Here is a 27197-nt window from a genome sequence, read left to right on the forward strand (position 1 = left end):
TGGCATGATTGGAGAATGGAAAGTGGTATAGATTGAGCACTTAGTTCGAGGCAAGCTGTATCATATAGATTAATTCATACAATACAGCACCTGCATGAGGTAGGTGCTATCATGCTGTTTGTGTTATACATGAGGAAACTGAGGCACAGTGCCTGAGTGCCTGGGGCCATCCGTTAGTGAGTTGCAGGGATGGAACTGGAAGGCAAGGCAGCCTAGCTCCAGAGGTGAAACTCAAGGCACTGCACCTTCCTGCTCATAGCAGAACTGTGTCTAAGATGGCTGGGCTAAGGGGGTTGGAGAGAGGAAGCCACAGGGGTGGTTAGGGACCTGGAGGGACTTGAGTGCCATACCAGCAGTGCTGATGAGGGAAGGGGGAGCAGTTTCCAGTCCAGGTGAGATTTATGACATCTACTCAATAGTGTGACCTTGAGGGCAGAGGCATCAGTGACCTGATGCACTTGGGCTGTTGCCAATTAGGTTAAATGTGTATAAAGCAAATGCAATAAAAGGAACACAGAAAAGGAGGGAGGTGGGTTCTGGAGTGAGCTGCGTGGGTTTAAATCCTGGCTCTGACACTCACTAGTGGTAAGACCTCGTGTCCCCATCTCCTATATAAAATTGGCCTCATAGGCCTGAGCACATGGCTGTCGTGATGAAGGAAAAGAATCCAGGTATGTGGTTTGCCCAGCGCCAGAACTCCATGTTTCTCATCTGTAGAATGAGGCGGCAGATGGCTGAGTCTTTGAGGGAGCTCTGACTTGGTTCTGCTGGTGTCCCAAGTAGGGGCAGGTCGCATGCCTCATGGGACCCACCTGCCTGCAGGGGAGAGCTGGGGTTTACACCCAGGCCAGTGGGACCCCTGCTCCGAACACCAGCCAAGCTCTAGCCCTGGCCTCCACGGCCAGCTCCTAAGTTTGCGCTCCACCCACTCCCCTGGACGGAGACCACAGAGGATAACAGAGGTCAGAGGAGGCAGGGCCCATGGGCCAGGGAGGCCCGAAGCCTTCTTGGAGAAGGTGCAAGACAGGCAGTTGGGCTTGAGTCTGAAACGCCAATGCTAATGCTTATGTGTGTACAGATGAGTCCTCCAAACAGAACTGGTTTTTTTCATTAGTTCTTCCCTTCATTTGTCCATCCGTTCATTAGCACACACACACACTGAGCTCCCTGTGTCACACTCACTGTGTGTCAGGCCCAGGCACTAAGACAAATCTCCATCTGGCTTCTGCCCTTTGGAAGTTTTAGTGCAGTGTTTCTCAAACTAAGCATTATCGACACTTTGCCAGATAATTCTTTGTTGTGGGGGGCTGTCCTGTGCCCTCTAGGATATTTAGCAGAATCCCTGGCCTCTACCCACTAGATACCAGGAGATCCCACCAAGTTGTAAGAACCCAAAGTCTGTAGACATTAACAGGTGTCCCTTGAGGTGCAAGTCTTCCCTGTTGAGAATCACTGGTCTGATGCTACCATTCAGAAGTGCGATGGATAAGCCTGTGGTGTGCGGACTCAGTTTACAAATGGAGGCTCCACACACTCCTTCCTCACAGGCACAGCAAGTCAGCAGCTGCCAGGGTCCCAGCTGTGGTCTATGGACTGCCATGCTAAGTCACTCTCCTCCCTTTTCTGCTTCTGCCCACCCTAGCTGGAGAAAGGGGCAGGGCCTGAAGCTGGCTGATAACCGGGTTTGCCAGAAGCCCAAAGAAAGGACTGGGGGGTACGGATGAAGGTCCCAGAACTTGGTTTCTTAGGGGTGTCCAGGCAAGAGCGGGGTAAGCAGTCTGTTTCACAGATGAGTCAGGTGGCAAACTGGGACCTGCCCTGCCCCAGGACAGGGAGACTGCTGCCACACGGAGCCCTGCACTGCCTGCTAGAGTTGCTGCTGTTGGGCCTCTCACACAGAGTGCTGAGTCAGCAGCTGGGGAGAGAATGGCCTCAGTGTGGCCTAAGCCAGGGCAAGGGTGGAAGCTGGACTTCAGCTTCCCGGCCACATGCCACATGCAGGGACCCACACCTGGAAGGAACACTGCATGGTTCTTTGTAAATATTCCACAGCAAATTGCCTTTCAAAGGCCGTTGATCTTAAGGATAGCAGCTGGTTTCAGTTTAATGATGTATTAGTTAGCATTGCTATAGTAACAACCCCCAAATCTCAGTGTTTATGACTACAACAAACATTTATTTCTCATTCATGTTACAATCAATGGCTGCAGGGCAGCTCCCTCAGCCCTGCCCCAAGTGTCTTACCATTCTGGCACCCAGGCTGATGAAACAGCCACTAGCTGGGAAATATGTTCTCATGGCAGAAGGAAAAGAACATGAACTTACCACCCAATGCCCTCCAAACCTCTGTCTGGACATGTCCACCCACATCCCTCTGCCTGCCCTGGGGAATGGACTGGGTACTGCAAACAGTCATGTGGCTACAGGTAAGGGTGTATACTAGCCTCTAGGAAGGAGGGAGCAACCAGCTGCAGACAAATATACGAAGACAACAACTCAACTGCCAGATTTTTAAAAGGCACAAAAATCCTAAAATGTGAAAACTGGAGAGGAACTCAAGAGTCCACCATCCAAGTCTGTCAGTATACCCTACTGCACAGATCAGGAAAACTGGTAAACTTTTTAGGGATTCTGCAGGAACCTGGTTTGTAGGTCTTCATGGATGCAGAAAGCGGAGTTAGATTTCTTGACCTCTTCTCACTCCAAGGGTCTACAAGCTCCCCATAAAGTAAGCCTCTCTGCTTGTGAGATACCTGGAGGCTGGAGTCCCTCAGCCTGAATGCCTTAAAATTACATGTGTGGTTTGAGGGGTAGCTTCCCTGAGGCCTCTACCACCACAAAGGTCCAGAACCAGGGCATTTGTCAGCGTCCATAGGCCAGTACACTTCCTCAGGTCAGCTGCTGTGTACTCTAACATGGTCCCTTCAGGGATGGAGGCTGGTGGTAACACAGCTCACAGTGAGTCCAAGGATGTCATGACCAAGGTGTGGAGTTTTTTTTTTTTTATCAACAAAGGAGAGTGAAGACCAAGACCGGCTGGGGCACTGGCAACAATGACCAGAGAGACTGAAATGTAGTTCAGGGAAGTCAGCAGCTCTGACCCCCACCACGATGCATAGAAGGACTGTCCCCAGGGTGGGAGAAATAAAGTGTAAGGCTCAGCTGACTCAAGTACGCTGGATTCCAGGCAGAAGAGAGTGAGGGAAGTGATCCAGGAGGCCTGGCTCCCATAGCCTGGCTTGGTCACTTTACCTGGTGCACCTTTCTCCCTTGGAGATAATTCCTACAAAAAGTAGAGGATCCTACACAGACCAGAAATGCTGGTGTCAGGGCTTTTACAAAGTACCTGTAGTGAAGACAACAGAAAAGAGTGGGTTAATTGAATTGCAGTCTTAATCATCCATGTACCTTCGCAACAACATTCAAGGTGAACCTCTGGATGTGAGTCAACATTAAAATGCAAGGTTAGCACATTTATTTGTTTATTTACATATCTGGGAAATTAGCATGACCCTCTCCCTCTTACGACCTAGCCAGAACATTTGGGCCAGTCCTCTAGCATCATGTATGCCTGTGGCTAAACACAGAATCAAACTATAAGAACACGCTTGCTTGCTTGCTTGCTTGTTTGCTTGCTTGCATTCATTCATTCATTCAACAGTGCATGCCCAGGGTAACTTGGGACCTGTGCTGAAAACAAAAACCATCATCCCTACTTTCAAGTCCTGAGGGGAAGGAGATAAATAATGACAGCAAAACAATCGCAGAAGCATTTGTGAGGTACAGCATTAGCCCAAAGGGCATGCTTCCCTCTATGGGAAAGGGGAATCAGGAAAAGCTTCCTGGAAAATGTCATGTCCATCTTGACTTTATTTAGAATAGAGGTAGTGATGGGGCACAGGAGAACTAAAGTGAACTAAAGTGAGGAGGGGCAGATTGCATTTGCTGTTGTTGGGGCATAGAGCAAGCAGAGTGGGGTCTGGTGGGGAGTGGGGCAAGGCCTTGGCCTCCCAGATTGAGGGTTAGCATTACCCAATGTGCTTGGATCTGGAGACAGAGGGGCCTACATCTTTGCTCTACCCAGTTCAAGGTCTGAAGTTGCCAGAAACCTGTCCTGGGTAGCCTCTTGCCTATGCCGGTCATTTAAAACGTAAACATTTGGTTCTGTAGCTCAGGGGTTAGAGCACTGGTCTTGTAAAAAGTAAACATTTCCAACAGCATTTACGTTTTCTGAGAAGCATGAAATTGGTTTTCCTTCACAGATCTGCTTTCTGTTTAGATTTCTCCCCCATTTTTTGGAGATGCAGAGAGTGGACCTTAGGCCTTTAAAGAACTGGTAATAATTTGCTAGTGGAAAAAATGAGTAGCTAAAAATGTGCCTATAATCTAGAAGGGAGTTTAATGCCAGAAAATACTAAGAGAAATCATCAATCATATCTGAAGAAATCTTCACCTCCTGCCTACCAAGCCAAAGCAGAAGCATCAAGACCAGCTGGACCCCCTACCAAATCAGTCACCACATCACCAATTCCCATCTGCAATCTTTCACCATCAACTAGTATATGTAAGACCTGTATACTACTCTGTAAATTTTACCTACACATCCTCTGTGGCTCTATATACCACTATCAGGATAAAGTATGCTCCCAAGCAGAGCATTCAAGGCCTTCATGCCAGCTCTCCAGCCTCTTTCCTACCCTGCCCAACCACCCTACGCCCATCGGGCTCCTTTAGCCTAAATGGAAGAACATTTGCTTTGCTCAAAGCTTACGGAAAGATAGTCCAAGAGTCAACTTACAAATCTACCGAGGGTATTCCCTTACAGCCCAGGACTACCTCAAAGCTGAACAAAGAGACAAAAGCCAAATCCAACTGACTGGCATGGCTATTAGCAAAGATGCACTCTTACAACAAGACTGCCCTTTACAGTTAACAAAAGTATTTTGACTCTCTTGCTGGCTCTCAAATACCTGAGAAAAACGTAGGCAAGAATTAGTATTCCCATCCTCAAGATGAGGATACTTCCCCGGGGATGGGGGGCAGTATGTGCTTATAGTCACACAGCCAGTAAATGATGGCATCTGACTTCACAAACCAGTATTCTTTCCATAAAATAGTTTCAGGGGACCCAGGCACAATGAGGAAGAGGAGTACCAACCCTGCTGTTCTCAGGTATAAAAGCCAGGCAGCTTGTCCCTGCTCAGACCAGCTCCATTCACTTCTCCCAGTCTGAGGGTACCCTGGCAACAGTGCACTGATCTCAGTCATACTGCAGTCTATGTGGCCAATGACCTGGGCCAGGCCCCATGGTTGCCATCTCACAGTTGTGTGTCCAGGGCAGAAGGGAGGGGAGTATAAGGCCATCCATCAGTGGTGGGGTGAGAAGCTGGCTATTTCCCAGGGATGGTGCCTGAGCAGCTTCCCTGGTCTACTCAGCCTCATGAAAGTGGCTCACCTGGGGTGCTGGAGCACCTGTAGCAGGGTGCTCTTGGGAGGTACCCGGTAGAGTTCTGTCCCGTCTTCATCCTCAAAATAGACCTGCAAGAGTAATACAGGAGTGGGAATGAGACACAAATACAGGGCCCCAGCAGCAATAGGCATGGTGAGGCCAAGTCTAGGGAAAAGCTAAAGAGATGGCAACTATTATTAGCTGAGTGACTCCTTTATAGAGCTGGGGACTATAAAGCACTCAGTCCTCGCTCATAACAGTAAGAAAGGCATTATCAGCTCCATTTTCCAAAGATAGAACCAAAGCTCAGAGAAGGGAAATAACTCACCAGTGACACCCAGGTAGCAAACAGAGGAGCTAACATTCAAGGCCTGTTAGCCTTTCCCTAGCAATTCAGACCCCTAGATGTAGGAAAAAAAACCATGGTGGCCATGGTGGCCCAAAGGAGAGGAAGAGGCCGAGGAGGATGAGAAGGATGTCCACAGAGGATGGCCCTACATGGGTGTCAAAGCCCCTGCAGTGTAAGGAAGATGTCTGTACAGGAGGGCTGGCAGGGAGTGAGGGGTGTCAGAACCCAACCAGTGGAGAGCAGCCTTGCTGGGAGCCCGCCAGCCTAAGCCAAGTGATAAGGGCTACTTTGTAGGACAGATGAGGTGTCAGAGCCCATGTGGTAAGAAGGGTGTCCTTGTGTGGGGACAGTTGATAAGGGGGTGTCTGAGAATTAGATGGTACTAGTGTATCAAAGCTAATATCCTAATTTTGATAGCTGGTTGCAATTATAAAGGAAAATATCCTTGTTTGTAGGAAACCGACACTGTAGTTAGTATTCAGGGGCAATGGGACATCAATTGGCCTCTTACTCTCAAATGGATATTAGAAGACAAAATCTTTGTTCTATGAGCTGTGATTTAGAAAAGGAAAACAAAGGTCCTAACAATGGAATATTAGCCTTAAAAAGGAAAGAAATTTCTGACACAAGTTACAATATGGATGAACCTTGAAGACATCAGACTCAATGAAATAAGCCAGACACAAAAGGACGAATGGTATACAGCTCCACTTATAGAAGATTCCTAGAGTAGTCACATTCATAGAAGAGGTAGAATGGTGGTTGCCAGGGCCTGGCGGGAGAGGAGGATACAGGGTTACTGTTTCAGGGGTGCAGAGTTTCAGTCTGGGATGATGAAGTGGAGACAGATGGTGGGGATGGTTGCACAACCATGTGGATGTACTTAATGCTAGGGAAGCAGGCACTTAAAAATGATTCAAACAGTAAATTTTATGTTCTATATAGTTTGACAAAATTTTTTAAAAGGCAATAAAAACTTACCCCCCACCCAACTTCCCAGCAAAAAATAATAATAATGAAATTTTAAAAAAAATTTTAATTTAAAAAAATTTTTAAAAATCCCAACTAGGAACAAGGTAAAACATCTCTTACCTCTAAATTGTCAGGGCAGTATTTTCGCTCTAAGTCCCAAGAGGGCGTTTCACCAAACATCACCATTAGATGATCAATAAACCTAAGGATATAACATGTACTTTCTGGGTATCAATAACTCAAGATCTATTTTCCTACATCACAGTACCTGGACACCCATCCAGAAAGAGATAAAAGAAAAATGTATAAAACATGAAATGTAGGCCTAAGCCATTGTGAGCCAAAACCCTCTGGCTTAAGCCAAAATGTGTATATGTATTACTTGTCCTGTTATGACACAGTAATTTTCTTTAAACTGACTCAGACTCAACATTCCTTACATTCAGCCACATTTAAAGCATTAGCCCTATGCGATCACAAATTAATATTGCTAGTTAGGGCAGCCCCGGTGGCTCAGCGGTTAGGTGCCGCCTACAGCTCAGGGAGTGATCCTGGAGACCCTAGATCGAGTCCCACGTCAGGCTCCCTGCATGGAGCCTGCTTCTCCCTCTGCCTCTCTCTCCCTCCTCTCTGTGTATTCTCATGAATAAATAAATAAAATCTTTAAAAAAAATCATGGAAAAAAATAAAATTGCTAGTTATATCTTTTCTAATAAATACACAATTACTCTGCATATACTACCTAGAATGACTTCATATCTTACCACAGACATGTATCAGTGCTGGACAAACAATATTGTGGTGCTCTACTTACTAACCTAGTCAGGATGATGATGGGACTTGTATCTGTCACTGCAAAGCTAGTTATATAGTTAGTGAAGGGAGAAATCAGCTCCAGGATAGAGATTATGCCAAACCAGACCATTAACCCTCTATTTCCCTCCCTCCTCAATCAAACATCCACTTGTTCCTCCTGCCAAGATAGCAAGGAAAGAGCATGCCAGCAAGAACAGGGGGGCTCTTGGGCAAATAAGTACCTGGAGTCCTCGTGAAAAGCAGAGATGAAATCCGATTGGGCATGTTCCGGGTACAGAAAGAGCACAGGCCAGCTTAGCCTGCCCTGCTCATCTACACTCAGCCTGGCTCCATAGGGGTTGTCTGAGCTGAGCCCATCCAGGAAAATCTCACCTAGACCTTCTGAGTCTGAATCTTCATCCTGACCGACAGCTTCAGAGACTAGCCTGATGTTCCTAGCCTGGATTAAAAACAGAAATACACACACACAGACCTTCAACAGCAAGGAAACCACCAACCTGTGAGTCCCCCAAGGGCCAGCTCTATACAATTCCTCTTCATTACCCCTGAGGCCTAGCACAGCAGGGATAACTCATCTTCAGCAGGCATCTATCACATGCTGGACCCTGTGTCAACAGAGACAAGCTAGACATGGTTCCTGCCCTCAAGACTCGGCTCATGGTCTAGTGGGAAAAGAGCTATGGGAGTAAGTACAACACGAGGTAAGAAGTGGAGCTACAGAAGTGCAAGCCATTGATAATTAATTCAATTAATTGGGGGCTGAAGATGACTGCAGAATGCTGGGCCCTAAGCAATGATTATGAAAGGCAGAGAAATTGGCAGGGGTGGTGGAAGGGCAGTCCATCCCCAAGGAACAATATATGCAAAGGCACAGAAAAGAATATATATATTTTGTGTGCTGGTTTAGCTAGGTCATGAAATACTAAAAATAATGCACATTGACCTATCTTGACTATCTCATGGAAATAAAGATAAATCAAAGGTCTGAATAGAAGAGCTGCCCCTTTATATATGTGTGTGAAGGCTAGCAATCAAAATTATCGCAAAATAGATTTTGCAATCAAAATTACTTTTTTTTTTAAGACTTTATTTATTTGAGAGAGATCACAAGCAGGAGAGAAGGGCAGAGGGAGAAACAGACGTCACGCTGAGCAGAAAGCCTGATCCGAGACTCGATCCGCAGGACCCTGAGATCATGACCTGAGCCGGAAGGCAGACTGAGTCACCCAGGCACCCCAAATTTACTTTTGATATCTCCTAAATAGGGTTGGCAAACTTTTCCTTAAAGGGTCAGATAGAAATATTTTAGGCTTTGTGAGCCAAATGGTCTCTGTTGAAATTAACTATTCAACTGCCACTACAGTGTGAAAATAACCACAAGTAACACATAAACAAAGAGGCAGAGCTGTAATCCACTGGTTGCAGTCTCCTGACCCCTGCTTTAAACTGTTGGTAAAATACAGTTCTGTGTATATGACTGTTAGAGTAATTTGTACATACACTGAAGCCTGAGATGCAGGGTCAGACTAAAGAGAGAGCCAAAATCAAGTCTGTATGTAAATGTCTGGGCATTCCAATATTCTACATTTTAGAAAATGACCAAATCCCTCACTGTGAATGAGGATTAGCTAGAGAATCTGGAGTATTCCAACCTGTTTAATCTGTTAACAGGTGTTAACAGATTGCTTGCTATGGGAGGAACTAGTGGAATGCATGTTAGTAAAGTTCTCAAAGTCAACAAGTAATTTAAATGGTGTATCATTTAACTCAACAAAGAATGACACCAAGAGCCTAGTCCACAATCACAAGGCAAGTGTCCTCTCCTTTGTGAAGACCAAGCAAGCCAAAGCTCCACAGATGACTTGCTGGGTATCCAGGTAAAAACAAGATTTGGGTCACAATACATCCATTTAAAATGCAGAGAAGAAAGGACAGGGTTGAATTTGTTGTTAGGGTTAAAGAAGCAACATCCTAAAATTCAGACTTTCTCAGGATACAGTCGCTAACAGCAAGGACCTGGCTGGCTCTGATACACATTAGCTGTGTGAGGTTTCTTCACCTCCCCAAGACCATATCACCATCTAGCAAATCAGGACACTAGAAGATCTACCTCAGAAGGCCACTGCAAAGATTAAATAATGATTAACCCACAGCAACTGTTCAGTGTAGCTTACCTGAGATCAACATATGTACACAAGCAGGAAAATGGACTGAACCCAGGGGCTCTGACTCCAGAGCCCCTTCAGCATACTGCTTCACCGAAGCAGAGAGAAAATGAACAAATTCATTCAGGTAAAGGATCCCAACAAGCCTGAGGATTAGTGGATTTAACAAGACCATATGGGTCTGAGGTTTGAGAACTCACCTTGATGGCCTGGAGTAGAGCCTCGTTTTCATTCTGCTCCTTCTTTTCTTTCAGCTTTGCTTTCCTGATATCCCTCTGCTCAGTTCTCTAAAAATTAAATCCAGATCCATCAGCTCTAGGGAGCTTGCTTCCTCTTCTGTCACTCCAGCCTGCTTCTTACTATCTCCAGTATCTGTCTAACCCAGGCTCCTGTGTCAAGCAGTATCAGTGGCCTGATTCAATTCAATTAATATTTTAAAAGCACATGTCTGGTGCCAGGACAGGTGGCAGCAGAAATTTTAAAATCTGCAGTTCCCATACCCACGGAGCTCACAGTCTACTGAGAGGGGACAACAAGGGAAATGTCGGTTAGGCATTACCCAGGCAATGTGAATCCAGTGCTTGTGAAACACAGAGTGATGTCTTCTTCCCCACCAAGGAGGTGGGTTTAGATGGACACAAAACATCCTCCCAGATGATGGAGAAAGAGCATTCTCGGTAGAGAGACTGACATCAGGGTCTATGGGGTATTTCAACTTCTCTGGGATGGCTGGAATATAGGAAACATTGGAAAAACCCAGGACAAGAACTCATCAGAGGCTTTGCCCTTTGCCTAATTATAATCCATGAGAGAAAATCATGAGTCTACTTAATCTGACAGAAGTATAATTTAGATTTTCTTTTCCTGCAAATCTACCCCAAACCAGCTGATTCTGCTTTTCTCCTCAGGATCGTAGATTAACAGAAGTCAGCAAATTTTTCTGTAAAGGGCCAGATATTAATATTTTAGGCTTTGCAGACCACTTATGCTCTCTGTCGCATATTATCTACTTTTGTTAGTTGTTTTTAACTCTTCAAAAATGTGAAAGACATCTCTAGTTCACAGAATGCAGAAAAACAGGCCACAGGCTGGATTCTGCCTGGGGTCAGTTTGCTGACCTGATCTAAAATAGAGTACCAACCATCCCTCATCCTCTCCACAAAAGCCCCACAACAAGTTAACACAGATCTTTTTTTTTTTTTCTTGTGAACATAGTCTACCCTTTCAGGGAGAAAAAGGCTGATAACTCTTGTCCATTCCTTCTCCAATCTAGTCTGCCATCAGAGCTGCAAAGCTCCTTTCTACTGTTAGGAAGTCTGAGTGTACCATCCAGAGTCCTCCACCCCACAGATACCACTAAAAACTATGTCCAATTCTGCTTTCACAGTTGAGCTACCTCCAACCACTGTCTGGTCCATATTAGAAAATGATCAAGGGGGCAGCCCTGCCTGGTGGCTCAGCGGTTTAGCGCCACCTTCAGCCCAGGGCGTGATCCTGGAGTCCCAGGATCAAGTCCCACATCAGGCTCCCTGCATGGAGCCTGCTTCTCCCTCTGCCTGTCTCTGTCCCAATCTCTCTCTTTCTGTGTACCTCTCATGAATAAATAAATAAAATCTTTAAAAAAAAAAAAAAAAAGAAAAAGAAAATGATCAAGGATGATGCAGACTCTGTCCCATGTTTTTACTCTGATTTACAGGATACATGTGAGTGATGTGGCTTATGAAGTCTCGTATGGAGTCTTGCCAGCTACATAAAGTAAAATGACCACCAGGTCAGAGGAGCCCTGAACTGTGGAGTTTGCTGCCTTTTAATTAAAAAAAATAATAATAATAATAAGTCAACTTTGTTGAGGTAATAATTTACAGATTTTAAGTGTATAGTTCAATGAGTTTATACAAAGATATACCTTGAGTACCCAACACCTCAATAAGACAGACATTGCTATCCCCTAGAAAGTTTCCTCATGCCCCTTTGCCGTCAGTCTTCCTCCCATCCCATTAACAACATTACCAAGTAATATTCCATTGTATGAGTATCACATTTTGCTTCTCTCCTTCCTGTTGCTGGACACAAGAGTGGTTTCTGGATTACTATGAATAAAACAGGCTGTGACCATTCTTAGACAAGTCTTTTTATGAGCGTGTTTTCATTTTTCTTAGGTAAACACCTCAGAGTGCAACTGCTGGGTCTCAGGATAGGTGTATGAAAATGCAAAACTGATTTCCAAAGTAGTTGTACCATTTTATATCCCACTGGCAGTGGATCAGAGCTTCAGGTACTCTACCTCTTCACCAACACTTGGTATTGTCTGTCTTGTGAACTGGAATCCCACTGAGGTTTAATTTGCTTTTCCCCAATGACTGATACTGTGCATATTTTCACATGCTTATTGTAAATCTTCTTTTCAGAAGTGCCTGTCATTTTTAACATTTATTTCTTTCAGAGAGAGAGAGAGAGTGAGAGAGAGTAAACAAGCAGGGGGAAGAGAAGAGGGAGTGAGAGAATCCTCCAGCAGACTCCACACTGAGCACAGAGCCCATTGCAGGCCTCGATCCCAGACACTGATATCATGACCTGAGCCAGAAACAAGAGTCGGATGTTTTTTGTTTGTTTTTTTTTTTTTTTAAGATTTTATTTATTCATTCATGAGAGACACAGAGAGAGAGAGGCTGAGACACAGGCAGAGGGAAAAGCAGGCACCATGCAGGGAGCCCGACACAGGACTTGATCCTGGGACTCCAGGACCACGCCCTGGGCTGAAGGCAGGCACTAAACCACTGAGCCATCCAGGGATCCCCAACAAGAGTCGGATGTTTAAATCGACTGAGCCACGAGCCACTCAGGCACCCTGCCTGTTTGTTTCTTTTGCCATATTTAACATTTTTTCAGAGTGAATATATTTCTTTATGTATTCTGGATATAGATGCATTACAAATATTTTCTCCAATTCCATGGCTTGCCTTTTACTTCTAACAATGTTTTTTAGTTTTGACTAAGTCCTATAACAATAGTTATGAAACAAAATTTATCTTTACCAATAATCCTGTTTTTTATGGCTTATACATATTTTTAATTTTTTGAGGTAAAATTCACATGACATATTAACCATTTTAAAGTACACAATTCATTGGCATTTCATATATTCACTGTACTGTGCCTCTATCTTAAAAAAAAAAAAAAAATCACCTAAAACCATCACCTCCTCCATTTAGGTCTGTGATTCATTTTGTATATAGTATGAGGTTGGGGTCCATATTCATGCTTGTCATGTGGATATGCAAAACACTACTCCCTCCCCCCATGAATGGTCTGGGTACCCTTGTTGGGAATCAATTGTCTATAGATGTGAGGATTTATTTTCTAGCTCTCAATTCTATTACACTGATCTATAAATCTATCCCCTTCTGCCAGTACCATAATGTCTTGATTACTATAGCTCTGTAGTAAGATTTGAAATTAGGAAGTATAAGTCCTCTAACTTTAATTTTTTAGGGGACCCTTGGGTAGCTCAGCGGTTGAGCATCTATCTGCCTTCAGCCCAAGGCATGATCCCAGAGTCCTGGGATCGAGTCTCAAGCCTGCTTCTCCCTCTGCCTATCTCTGTATGTCTCATGAATGAATAAAATCCTAAAAAAAAAAATTTTCTTATGGTTTTGGCTATTCTGGGTCCCTTGAATTTACATATGAATATTAGAATCAGTTGGTCAATATTCTGCAAAGCAGCCAATTGGAAATTTGTTGCAGACGGAGTGGAATCTGTACATTAATTTGGGGAGCACTGTCACCTTTACAATATTAACATCTGATCAGTGGATGTCTTCCCATTTTTTTTTAGATTGAATTTCTTTAAACAATGTATTTTCAGATAAGTTTTCTGCTACTTCTGCTAAATTTATGTCTAAGTATTTTATTCTTTTTAATGCTATTGTAAATAGAATTGTTTTCATATTTGGAACATTCTCCAAGTCTATAGAATTGGGTTTTGTATATTACTGTATCCTACCAGCTTACTGATCTGTATTAGTTCTAATAGCATTTTTAGTGGATTCCTTAGGATTTTCTATATACAAGATCATATCATTTGCAACTAAAGAGTTGTACTTTTCCTCTACAATTTTGAAGGATAGGTTTGCCAGGTATATAATTCTTAGTTGATAGTCTTTCTTTCAGCACTCTGAATGTCAACCCATGGCCCTTTGGCTTCTATGGCTTCTTATGAAAAATCAGCTGTTACCTTTTTTTGTGTGTGTGTGTGGGGGCGGGGTAGGGCAGAGGGAGAGGGCAAGAGAATTTCTTAAGCAGGCTCCACACCCAGCACGGAACCTTTGACAAGGGGCTCAATCTCACAACCCTGAGATCATGAGCTGAGGCAAAATCAAAGGTTGGATGCTCAACCAATTGACCCACCTAGGCACCCTCTCAGGAGTCACTTTTATTGAGGATCTCATATGTGAAAGGTCTCTTCTCTCTTGATGCTTTTAATATTTTCATGTTGACTTAACAGTTTGTTTATGATGTGTCTGGGTGTAGATTTCTTCAAGTATATCCTACTTGGAGTTTGTTAAACTTCGTGGAAGAGTAAATTACTATTTTTTTTTTAATCAAATCTGGGAAGTTTTCAGTTATTATCTCTTATATTCTTTGTCTCTTTTTCTTTCTCTTCTCCTGGGGACTCCCATGTCTATGACAATATATTGATGGCACTCTATAGGTCCCTCAGTCGATCTTTATGTTTTTTTTTAAAGACTTATTTATTTAACTTTAAAGGGGGTGATGGGCAGAGAGAGGGACAGGAAGAGAATCTCAAGCAGAATCTCCACTGAGTATAGACAGGGCTCAATCCCACAAACCTGAGATCATTATCTGAGCCGAAATCAAGAGACACCAAACTGAACTGAGCCACCCAGACACCCCTCTCTTAATGTTTATTCTTCTTTCTGGTCCTCACACTGGGTAATCACATTTGACCTATCTTCACAGTTCTACTCTTGGGCCCATATGTGAACTTTTCACTTCAATTATTATACTTTTCAACTACAGAATTTCTATTTGATTCTTTTTCATAATTTATTGATAGTCTCTATTTGGTAAGACTTTTTGTTCATATATATATATATATATATATATATAAATAAAATTTTTTCTTTTTTTTTTTTTTACTTCTTCAGACATTGCTTTCTTTCTTCCTAGAACATATTTCAAAGTCTGGTTTAAAGACTTTGTCTTGTAAATCTCACATCTGGGCTTCCTCAGGGACATTTTCTATTCATTTTTTTCCTGTCTATGGGCCATACTTTCTTATTTCTTTGCACGTCTTGTAATTTTGTATTGAAAACCCGACATTTAAAATAATACTATGTGACAACTCTGGAAACTGGATTCTCTCTCTCTTTCCTCTGCAGTATTTGATATTGCTGTCATTGTTTACTTTTCTGAACTAATTCTGTAAAGCCTATATTTGAGGGACACCTGGGTGGCTCAGTAGTTGAGCATATGCCTTTGACTCAGGTAGTTATCCTGGGGTCCTGGGATTGAGTTCTGCGTCAGGCTCCCCATGGGGAGCCTGCTTCTCCCTCTGCCAATGTCTCTGCCTCTCTCTCATGAATAAATAAATAAAATCTTAAAAAAAAAAAAAAAAAGCCTGTATTTGGTTTTATGTGACCACTAAAGTCCTTAGTTAGTTTAGTGATCAGCTAATGATTGGACAGATTTCCCTTAATGCCTAAAGCCAAAAAGTCTCCCACTCTTTTGCTGAAGGGCACATGCAGATTGTGGCACACTTTCTTTTTTTTTTTTTTTTAATTTTTTTTTTTAATTTTTATTTATTTATGATAGTCATACAGAGAGAGAGAAACAGGCAGAGACACAGGCAGAGGGAGAAGCAGGCTCCATGCACCGGGAGCCTGATGTGGGATTCGATCCCGGGTCTCCAGGATCGCGCCCTGGGCCAAAGGCAGGCGCCAAACCGCTGCGCCACCCAGGGATCCCCCTGTGGCACACTTTCAACACTCACCCACAGTTTACAGTTCAGCCTCAGCCTTCACTTACTGCTTTCACAGAACCTCCAAGTCAGACAGAGGTAAGAGCTTAGGGCCTTCTTAGATCCTTCCTAAGCACATGCATAGCTCTGGACACACATGTGACATTGTAGATCTCCAGGAGTATGTTGGAGCTTTTTAAAGCCCCTGCAGAATCTCAATCCCCAGCTTTTCCTTATAAATATTCTGGTAAACTGGGTGGCTCAGCGGTTGAGTGTCTGCCTTTGGCTCAGGGAGTAATCCTGAGGTCCAGGGATCAAGTCCCACATCGAGCTCCCTGTAAGGAGCCTGCTTCTCCCTCTGCCTACGTCTCTGCCTCTCTCTATGTCTCTCATGAATAAACAAAATCTTTTTTAAAATAAATAAATAAATATTCTGGTAAGCCTACTATTTATCCTATTATCCACTATGTTAGGCAGCTACAATCTTAAATAATTGCTTCTAATTGTTTTTTGACACATCCCTCCTTCCCAGCACCCCCAAAAAGCTCTCCATACTGGGATAGCTCCAAGATTCATCTGCTTCCAAACAAAATCTGCCTCATGAGGATGGTCTTCAGATCACCAAGACGGTCAAATAATGACAGTTCTCTGGGAATGGGGCTTTGAGCAAGCTCTAACCCTATCTGCTTCTTCTGGTGGCTGCTGGGCTGCTCATTTTAACCATGAGTCTTTCAAAGCTACTGTGGAACCAGGGAGGGAGGAGATGGGAATAGGGAAGTTAAAATGTCATGAAGTTTGCTGTACTTAGAGATTCAGCAATTTTTCTTGAATAAACACTCTCCGGATTGCTACAAGACTTTGTTTTTTAAAGATTTTTATTCATTCATTCATTCATTCATTCATTCATTCATTCGAGACACAGAGAGAGAGGCAGAGACCTAGGCAGAAGGAGAAGCAGGCTCCATACAAGGAGCCTGACACAGGACTTGATCACATCCTGGGCCGAAGGCAGGTGCTAAACTGCTGAGCCACCCAGGGACCCCACCCTGCTACAAGCCTTTGGATCATTTCAGAGCTCTAAAAAAAAAGTTGACTCTGATCATTTTCACCAGTTTTCCATAGACTTTCTATAAAAGCAAAGAATTTTAGCAGATCTTTATTTGGCTATTTTTGCTGATGCCACTTCTCCTTGCTGATTTATCTACTTGTTCTATCAATTACTGAGAGAGGAAGGTTGACATCTATCCCTATTTGTAGATTTGTCTCCCTCCATTTTTTTGCTTCTTACATTTGGAGTTCTGTTATTGGATACATGCATATTTATAATTGCTAAATCTTCTCGATAAGCTGACCCTTTTACCATTTAACAAAACCATGATTTATTTCTGGTAATATTCATTGCCTTGATGGCTGTTTTGAGATCCATCACTTACAAAAGCCAAGCATGTAGGAATCCAGAGTCAACTTATACTCAGATATAGAATAATCCCAATGCTCAGCAAGCAATGTCACCCACACCCAATGTCAGGCTTTTGGGCCCTGAAATCTCCCTTTAACTGTGCCTTGCCACAGGACCTGCAAGCTTTCATTTAGGTCCACTAAGGGTTTTTCTGGGGATTAGCTTGGCTATGTCCTTCCACAGTAGCACTCTACACATTCTCTCTTATGCACATTCTGTTTAGAAATTCTGGCCCAAACCCAGTTACCTAGCCTCAGAATTCTGTTACCGAGCCATGTCAGCCAACAGATACCTTTTCTTTTTTTTCTTTTTCTTTTTAACCACTTGATATGACCAGAATGACTTCTGACTAAAACCTACCCCTTTGCAGGGAGAGCTGAAGGCTCTCTTGGCACTGAAAATTTCCCCTTCCATAGTATAAGCAATGAAGACAGAACTAGATGAAGAATCAGGAGACCTGAAGTCTCGAAGTCTAGTTCTAGACATGTGAGGCGGTACTGCATAGGGACTAAGCATATAGATTCTAGAGCCAGACTGCCTGATTTCTGATGCCCAGCTTCACCACAGCTGTGTGACTCAGGCAGCTTCCTGATCTCTCTGTGCTTTAGCTACCTCACTACTGAATGGTGAATTAGAATAGTTCCTACCTTATAGGGCTGTTTTATGGTTTAAATGAATTCATGTGAGTAAAAAACTTTAAATAGCACCTGGAAGATATACACAGTAAGTGCTATCTACTGGACATTATTTTTGGTAATGATGGTATATTATCATCATTGTTGCTATTATGTACATTTCATCACCAAGTTACAGGTGTCTTGAAGCTGGGAGTTACACAATACTATATAGAAGCTTAAGAGTTTAAATGTTTTTTTTCTTTTCAAAGATTATTTAAGAGAGAGAGAGCATGCACACAAGTAGGGGGAAGGGCAGGGGTAGAGGGAGAGAAGCAGACTCCCTGCTGAGCAGGGAGCCTGACACGGGGCTAGATCCCAGAACTCTGAGATCATGACCGGAGCCGAAATCAAGAGTCAGATGCTTGACTGAGCCACCAAGGCACACCTGTTTAAATGTTTAACTGTCCATTGCCCTCCTCTTTTTCAAGAGCTTTACATAGTGTACAAACTATATTATGGCAGTTTTATGCCATTTCTTATTTATTCAAATCATAATAGCCACAAATTAACTCCTTATAAGTCAAGAAATGTGCTAACAATACACACCAGACATTCTCATTTAATCCTCATAAAAACCTGAGTTTTTATAACATAACATATATTAACTATTTTATATTTATTTTATGTTATTTAATAGTAACATAACAACATATATGATAACTATTTTCAAAGAGGGGACTGAGTTTCAGAATTATCAAGAACTTGCTCATGGTTATGCTTTTTCCTATCTGGAATGTTCTCCACTCCCCACCCCCCACCCTCCAGTCAAGTAAACTCTTGCTCAGTCTTCAAGAGATTATATCAAGCATCACCTCTTTCAGCAAACCTTATCTGCTATTCCCAATCACTGCCCTTCCCTTATCCAGGCCCAAGTTAGATACTACTACTTATATATACTATATATTCCTGCTTGCCTCTGTCACATTATAATACTTATTTACGTCTTTGTGTCCTCCAGAGTTCCAAAAGTAGGGAATAGTTTTGGGTTTTGTTTTTAAAGAAGAAAAAGTTTACAATGACCCAAAAGACACAATCTTAGAAATATTAACTAATGCTAAGTAGGGACACCTGGGTGGCTCAGTGGTTGGGCAGCTGCCTTTGGCTCAGGTCGTGATCCTGGGATCGAGTCCCTAGTTGGGCTCCCCGCTCAACAGGGAGTCTGCTTCTCTCCCTTTCCCCCTGCCCTTCCCCCTACTTATGTGCATGCTTTGTCTATGTCTCTCCCTCTCTCTCTCTTTCTGTCTCTCATGAATAAATAAATAAATCTTTAAAAAAAAAAAATAATAATTAATGCTAAGTAACAAATACCAACTGGCTACTGATTCTGCAACCAACCTTCAACTTGTCTGCTTTAGCCCTCATTTCCAGCAGCTTCTTCTCTCTGGCATCTATCTGCAGCCCTTCATCACACCAGTTCAGAGCCTCAGCAAAGTTTTTCAGTTCCAGATGGCATAAGGCACCTGTAAAACCCAGAACCCTTAGAAAAGGTGGACAATATGCATGGAAAGAGCTGTCCTTGAACAGGAACCAACACCACCCCCGCCCCCGCCAACCACCACCACCACCAAACTCCACCAGCTACCTACCAGCCAGCATTCTGAAGGGAAAATAGTTGATTAAAGCCCTTTGTACTGCATTCCCCAGACAAGGAATATTTTTTTTATCTTCGATCAGAAAGATCTCTAGGGCCCATTCAACATAAAACTCCTGTTAAGTCTCCCTGGTATTAAGGGCTTTTAAAGTAGGGAAGGGTGCAATGTAATGGCAAAGAGCACAGTCTCTGGAATCAGACAGATCTGGGCTGGAAATCTGGCTCTGTTGTTTAGCAACTAGACATTAGACAAAATACTGAGCATCTCCAAGCTTCAGGTTCCTCATCTGCAAATCAGAATAAAATCCATCTCAGATGGTATTTTAAATAGAGATAGAGAGCAGAATTGACCTTAGCCATTCATCAAAAGTGGCAAGGCGAAAGACATTAGGTCTCTTCTAAAATTGTTCCTAATAGCTTCTAGGTTAAGCCACCTCTCCTCTCACGTTTGTTCTTCTCCAGTTGGCCTCTTTAGACTTTCCACAGAATTTCCAAATATCAGAACTGTAAAGGCTTAGATGTCAACAGAATCCAACTTCATCTTCCAGAGATGAACAAACTGACACTCAGAGTGGGTGTCTTGCCAAGGTCACATGCTGAGGTAAAACTGACAATTCAAGATTTATAGACTCCAGTTTTTGCCAATTTGACAGGACTACACTAAATTTACTTGCCAATATTTGAATAGTACCTTCTTTCCCTACAGCTGAAGGAGATGGATCTATGCATACCAACCACTAACTATGCATATCTAAAGATGCATAACTTTGATAAAGCATTTGGCTTATGATAAAGCAGTCAATCCATGGGAATATAAGGAAGATTAATATGTCATGAATAAATTAAAGTTTACAAAGCACCTCTGAGCTTCTCAAAGAAACGGTAAAATATAAAAGTAATACAAGCAGTATTATTACATAGAAAGGTCAGACCACAAAAGAAAATATAATCTGGGAACATCTCAGCATCAGAGTTATCAGCAAAGGTCCCATAACTTATCTCTTAATTAACATGACATTTGAAGATCTCGCCTTTCAAACAGCTAATTTGAAAAAAAAATTAGAATATGGCTTTGGAACTGCTTTATTTTAATTAATTTTATTACTCATTTAAAATGAGGAGTTTCAATTTCTCTACAAATTCTTTTCTTTTTCTCTACAATCTTAAACCATAAAGGATATTATTCTCTGGAAAATTCTTTTGAAAATGGCATGTTGCTATTGCTAAGGACTGGGAACTTAATATTAAGATTGCAAAAATGAGGTGACTTCATTAGTATCTTAGCACCTTAATATCAAAGCTTAAAATGCATCAACTTTTGGTGCAGTGAGTGCCAACTTTTCCATAAGGACAATCCTACTGTAGTTCTACAATACTTACCTCTTACTATTGCTTTGAGGTGGCAGGGTTTTAGCTTTCTGGCAGCTTTCACATCATTGAGAGCAGAACGAAAATTGCCTAATAGGCACCATATAGAAGAGAAAACAAAATTGAGATCAGAATATTTGCAAAATTTCATTTGTAAAAATATAGACATTCTTGTACAGTGAGTCATAGAATATCTATAACACTGGAAACCCACAGAACAACTATAAATGGGTAGTAGCAAGCTCATGAAAAGATGCTTAACATCACTAGTGACCGAAGAGATTAAAATTAACATGGAGGGCAGCCCCTGTGGTGCAGCGGTTTGCATGGAGCCTACTTCTCCCTCTGCCTGAGTCTCTGCCTCTCTCTCTCTCTGTGTCTCTATGAACCAATAAATAAAATATTAAAGAAAAGAAAGTTCTTTCTTAAAAAAAAAAATTAACATGGAACTGGTAAAAATTAAAAACAGGTAATATCCACCTGGGTGAAAGCATGGAAAAAGGGCACTCCTAAGGGTAAATTAGAGAGCAAATTAGCATGCACTTGTGCGTATACTGACCCAACAATATTCTTCTAAGAACTTATCCTTAAAAAAAACTGGACAGGGATGCCTGGGTGGCTCAGCGGTTGAGTGTCTAACTTTGGCTCAGGGCGTGATCCTGGAGTCCCGCGATCGAATCCTACATTGGGCTCCCTGCATGGAGCCTGCTTCTCCCTCTGCCTATGTCTCTGCCTCTCTCTGTGTCTCTCATGAATAAATAAATAAAATCTTAAAAATATATATACTTAGATAAATGTGCAAGGATAAATGTAAGAGCATGTTAACTGCAGCATTAAATTGTGAATTGTGAAACACTTGATGATACCCTAAATATCCCCAATGTAGTAATGATTAAATAAACTATGTAAATCCACGCTATTAAATATTATGCAGCCATTAAAAAGAATAAGATAGATCTGCACATAAAAGGCACGACAGGGTGCTTGTGCTACATTGTTTTAACTGTTTGTTCTGTATTTATAATGTCAGTGTGTAAAATATCAATGTATTTGTATAAAACAAACCAATCTAAATATACAGACATATGTACACACACATATGTAAGTGCACTTTTTAAAAAGTGTGCAATCATACACACTGTTATCCAAACTGGGAGGGCATGTGGTAGAACTTCCCTATCTAGTTTATACTATAAATATTACTTAACAGCTTAGTATTTACCTATTATTTTCACTTCTAAAAATCTAGCACAAGGGTCAGCAAAATTTTTCTGTAAAAGGCCACACAGTAAATATTTTAGGCTTTACAGTCCACATATGGTCTGTTATACATTCTTGTTTTATAATCCTTTAAAAATATAAAAAACATTTTTAGCTCACAGGAGGCCAGGGATCCAGATGTGGCCTGTGAGCCATAGTTTGCCAAATCTGGCTTCAACCTTAACAATAATCAGAATTAGTGGGGAAACTTTATCACTAACTGTGTTCATTACTGCATTATTTTTAAAAACCTAAAAGCAGCTGTATACTCAATACTAGCAAAACAGTAAAACCAACTGTGTAAACACTGGTTATGTCCAAATGATGCAACTTTATGTAGCTATTAAAATAGTACCCAAATATTTTTAATGACAGGTGAAATTGATTACATTATAAAATTAAGTGAAAAGAACTGAATACAAAATTGGAAAAACAGCATGACAGTAATGATGGGGAAAAAATATATATAAAAGAGATCTAAAGACTTCTGGTTAAGGGTGCTAGACTGAACATAGGATTTAACTCAACCTCCACTACTCTCCCCCTTCCTCCCAAAAATGCTATAAACCCAGAGAGAAGAAAAGTAAGAACACAGAGCACATTTTAAAGCTAGAAAACAAAGGAACAATGGTTAAATGACTTAACAGCCCTAAGAAAACAGAATTCTAACCCAGCAGAGGGAAAGCCCCAAAGCTGCCAAGTTGTACTGCAGAACCTAAAGTACCCAGGACTAAGGAACTGACAGTACCAGGGGAACTGTGGGTAAAGGTGTCTTCCATTCAGTGCACTTTGAATCAACCTGATTCTGCATACTAATCCTAGTACTGTGTACCCTTACAGAGTTCAGTTTACTTAATTTACTGTACTTTACTATGGTATCTTACTCTGCTGACTGGGAATAAAGCTGTTAACCTTGCCTACCTTACATAGCTGCTATGAGGTCAAGAGGGATAACAAACGTGAAAGTGCTCTGAAAACTATACCAGTGAGATCTCATTTAAGGAATGGCTGTGATTTTTTTTTTTTAAGATTTTATTTATTTATTCATGAGAGACAGAGAGAAAGAGAGGCAGAGACACAGGCAGAGGGAGAAAAAGAGAGAGCCCAATGTGGGACTCGATCCCAGACCCCCAGGGATCACGCCCTGGGCTGAAGGCAGGGGCTAAACTACTGAGCCACCCAGGGATCCCCATGAATGCCTGTGATTATTATGCCTCTGCTCCTCTGGCATCACACACAGTTTTCTTCTTACAAGGTACTTCTTCTGGTCTTATTAGCCCTGCACATAACAATCTTTAAGTTCCCCCAAAGAAAGGAACTATGTAGCTATTGTTCACAGTGCAAGGCCTAGCACACAGTAGATGCTTTATATATATTTACTGATTGAATGAGGAAATGAATCCAACTCCTTCAGGGAAAGGCCAGATCTTACTCATCTCTGCCATGCCAGGGCCTAACACAGAACAAGAACTCAAAGTTTGTCTGCTGAATGAAAAAATGTATTCCTCTAGAAGTCAGAAAAATGCGTTTCTCATCCAGCTTCTTGCACTAATCAGAGGATCCTTCTCTGGGCCTAAGCAAAATGAGGGGGTTGACCACTCTTACTGTTTAGAATATTATAATGGAACATGCTAAAGGAGACAACAGTTGGGGCAAACTACAGTAACAGAGAGACTCTGCTTAAATGTTGATGAATCCCAGCAAAGCTTATTCTCTACCAGCCCCTCAGAGGCCCCAGGTCTCTTTAAACTCTGTGATAATAAACATGGGTCTAACATGACCAGGACTAGTCATGAGCTATTAATAATGCCTCCCAGTAATCAGTGTTTCCCAAAGTCACATCTGCAGAATAGTCCTACATGTTAATAAGTGTTACTTAAAAAGGGAGTTTACAAAACTTAAGAATCATAGGGTAAGGTTCTTTGCTGTAGGTCATCTCAACATCTTTAACATACTAATGTGCACTGTGATTGCCAACAAAGCAGCAGCACTTTCCAATTTTACTTGTCCAAAGAATATCTTTCACTTCAAGGGTTCTACAGAATACTCTTTGAAAAAAATTCTCCCTTTAAGATAGTTACTCCTACATAAATATCTCTATTGCTTGAATCCTTCTAGCAACCTGAAGAAGAGGATAAAAGGCCAGAAACAAAAACACATTGAGAGAGAAACATTTAGGCTAAAACAAAAAAGTCCCAGGTCATACCAACTCACATATTAAGGTATGTCACTCATTTGGTTCAGATAAGAAGAATTATACAATATAACTGCTTTCCCTTTTCACCAAGTCTACCTGGAAGATCAGAGTTCAATTAGAGTAATTGGATAACTAACTTTCTGGATAAGTTAGGCTCTTCATCTGACACTCAAACTCTGCACTAGCCATTATAATGGCTTTTACCATACATTAGTTCTTTAGAAAGCACTAAATAATGGAATAAATTACCTAGATAGTACTGTGCTGCTGCCCGGTTGGTATAAAGGACAGCATTCATATCAGGGTCTGAGCATTTCTTCTTTAATCCTTCAGTGTATGAAATCACCGCCTTTTTATACTCTTTTTCTTTAAAGTAGTCATTGCCCTCATCCTTATAGGTTTTGGCCTGTTCTGCAAAGAAAAGAATAAATAATCACTATTTCCTATTTTTGTAAAGGCAAAAATTAAAAAGAAAATTAAAATATTAAAAATATTAGTATTAAAAATATTCTAAATCACATATTAGATATGATAAACCAAATAGAAGAAACCAATAAAGCAAGCTCAAAAATAAATCCTATAAAACTGGGTATCAACATGAAGAAACAAAGTCATGTGTAGTTAATGCTACAATCAATTCCAAGTATCTTACAGAGTAGATTATTAGATGCTTGCCAAAAAAAAGAAAAAGAATAAAGGAAAAGCGTGTACTTATCCTACCTCTGGAAGAACATTTTTTTTTAATTTACTGAAGAAATGGGGGGAAGTTATCTTCTGTTTTTGCTTTATGTTTTATCCCTGGAATACCGATTCCCCTCTCCTCACCCTATTGGAGGCTATAAAATTGTTAAGAATCAGTCCAAGGTTCCAATCCACTGAGCCCACTCCCTACGTCCCCCTCCTCAGTGCTCCCACAGCACCTAGTACACACAGCTATGTGGTGGCACTTCTCACACACACAGGACAATCTGGCTATCCACTGGAGCGTGAGACCTTTGAGGACAATCTTATTCATCTCCTTACCCCCAAAGCCTAGCATCTAGTAGGTATTGGGGGGAGAAGGTATATGTGGAATAGTGACAAGCTAGCCCAGGGTAACTATTTCTTGTTATCAGAAACTTTCAGACTCGCTCTTTCCCTCAATTCAATGGAGACACAAAACAAATACTAGACTCCTGTAAGATACCTTCTGGAGACCGCTCTTCATCGAAAATCATTGACTGGAGGCAAGCCAAGTCAGGGTTCTCATTGGGATCAATTTCAGATGGCGCTTTCTTCATAAACAGGGGGACCTTTTCAAATTCCTGGAGGTGAAGAATGAACTTTAAGAATACGATTTTCCACAGAGGAGACCCACTTCCCCATGTCTGTATCAAAATGCTCTTACTCATCATGATTTGCAGACCATGATTATCTACCTCGCTCCCCCACCCAGGCCTCAGTTTCCCCAGTGTAAGATGGGAGCGCAGGGTAAGGATCGCTAACGAAATCCTTTCGGTTCTCACATTCTTTCAAGGGCGGTGGCAACCACCATTAATTAGGCGCTCCTGTGTTCCCTGCACCTTACACCCACCCTACCCCTTATCCCTTCATCTTCCCCGCAATCCTACAAGGCTGTAGCTAAAGTTACAGGGAAATCGTACACATGAGGGGGCGGGCTCAGAAAAGTTAAGTAACTAAGTGGAGGAGTCCCACGTCTGCCTAAAACCCGGACCCCTAGATGTGCTGGCTGAAGACCGCCCTCCAGACCCCGAGGCCGATTTTCTAAGGCTCCCACCAAGTGGAGACCACCCAACCGCTGGCGGGGCCTGAGGGGCGGGAGGGGCGGGAGGGGAGGGGGCGAGGGTGCGGGGGGCCTGGGGTGCGGGGGCTGGGGGGTGCAGGGGGCCGGACGGTCCAGGCCTAGGGGTGCACGTGCTCGGGGGTGCGGGAGGCCTAGGGGTGCAGGGGGGTCCGTGGTGCAGGGGCTCGGGGGCACGGGGGGGCCTAGGGGTGCAGGGGCTCGGGGATGCGGGGGACCTGCGGTACGCGGAGCCGGGGGTGCAGGGGCTCGGGGGTGCGGGGGGCCTGGGGTGCAGGGGCTCGGGGGTGCAGGGGCTCGGGGGTGCGGGCGGCCGGCGGTCCGGGAGGCGCCTGCTCGCCAGCCCCGGGGTCCGGACGACGCCCCGACACTCGCGTGCGTCCCCGGGCCGCCCACCTCCTCCCACTGGTCCTCGCGGAAGCCGCCACGGTACGGCTGGCTCTGGAACTTTTCCAGGAACGAGTCCATGGCATCCTCGCCCGCGGCGCCCGGCTCCGGCCGCTCCATGGCGGCTGCTCGGCGCTCCCGCCGCGTCCCGGCCACTTCCGGCGGGCAGCGCGGGGGCCCTTCCGTCAGTCCTCCGGGCCGCGCCAGCCCGCGCGCCTCGGGTTCCGCCCCGCCGGGCCCGCCAGCCGGCTCCGCCCCTCCCCTGCGCCGCCGCAGCCCGCCCCCGAGTGCGTTGGGGTGGGTGGAGGAGGAACTCGGCGCCCCCGAAGCGTTGCGGTTTGACGTGGTTCCCTCGTGTGCTCAGCCAGCACGTGTTTCCTAAGCTGCTGGCGCGTCCAGGGCTATGGTGGTCGCTGGGTAGACTGTTCTGGGCCAAGCAGATCAAACCCCTGCTCTCCAGGAGCTGCTGAGACAGTGGGGAGACGCAGGAAACGAGACGTCAGAGGTTGGCAGGTGCTAGCAGGAGCTATCGGGGAAGTTATTTTTTTTTTAATTTTTATTTATTTATGATAGTCACAGAGAGAGAGAGAGAGAGACAGAGACAGAGACACAGGCAGAGGGAGAAGCAGGCTCCATGCACCGGCAGCCCGACGTGGGATTCGATCCCGGGTCTCCAGGATCGCGCCCTGGGCCAAAGGCAGGCGCTAAACCGCTGCGCCACCCAGG

General features: G+C 43.3%; 1 protein-coding gene across 2 annotated transcripts; it reads right to left on the reverse strand.

Annotated features, from left to right (window-relative positions):
* Positions 1–2155: 2155 nt before the first annotated feature.
* Positions 2156–26637, reverse strand: TTC4 (tetratricopeptide repeat domain 4). Of its 2 annotated transcripts, none has more exons than XM_041772514.1 (10): positions 26481–26637; positions 25470–25587; positions 24533–24694; positions 20839–20916; positions 19203–19327; positions 9952–10038; positions 7808–8025; positions 6891–6972; positions 5456–5538; positions 2156–3346 (listed from the first exon to the last, which is right to left on the reverse strand). In XM_041772514.1, exons 1-10 carry the CDS (start codon positions 26589–26591, stop codon positions 3244–3246), a joined length of 1167 nt encoding a protein of 388 aa, XP_041628448.1. In that variant the 5' UTR covers positions 26592–26637; the 3' UTR covers positions 2156–3243. The 2 variants fall into 2 exon arrangements, with proteins under 2 accessions (XP_041628448.1, XP_041628449.1); XM_041772515.1 differs by having other exon boundaries at positions 24533–24689; positions 26481–26617.
* Positions 26638–27197: the final 560 nt, after the last annotated feature.

Source organism: Vulpes lagopus, chromosome 10 (genome assembly GCF_018345385.1).
Source record: "Vulpes lagopus strain Blue_001 chromosome 10, ASM1834538v1, whole genome shotgun sequence".
NCBI lineage: Eukaryota > Metazoa > Chordata > Mammalia > Carnivora > Canidae > Vulpes > Vulpes lagopus.

What these genes read in the sequence shown, in the direction of transcription:
- TTC4 (XM_041772514.1), bottom strand. Translation starts at nt 26,591, where the DNA reads ATGGAGCGGCCGGAGCCGGGCGCCGCGGGCGAGGATGCCATGGACTCG. An exon ending in GCGAGGACCAGTGGGAGGAG is followed by an intron (nt 25,588 to 26,480) that starts GTGGGCGGCCCG and finishes CTTCACCTCCAG; the next exon opens with GAATTTGAAAAGGTCCCCCT. An exon ending in ACTGCCCTGACAATTTAGAG is followed by an intron (nt 5,539 to 6,890) that starts GTAAGAGATGTT and finishes TTACTCTTGCAG; the next exon opens with GTCTATTTTGAGGATGAAGA.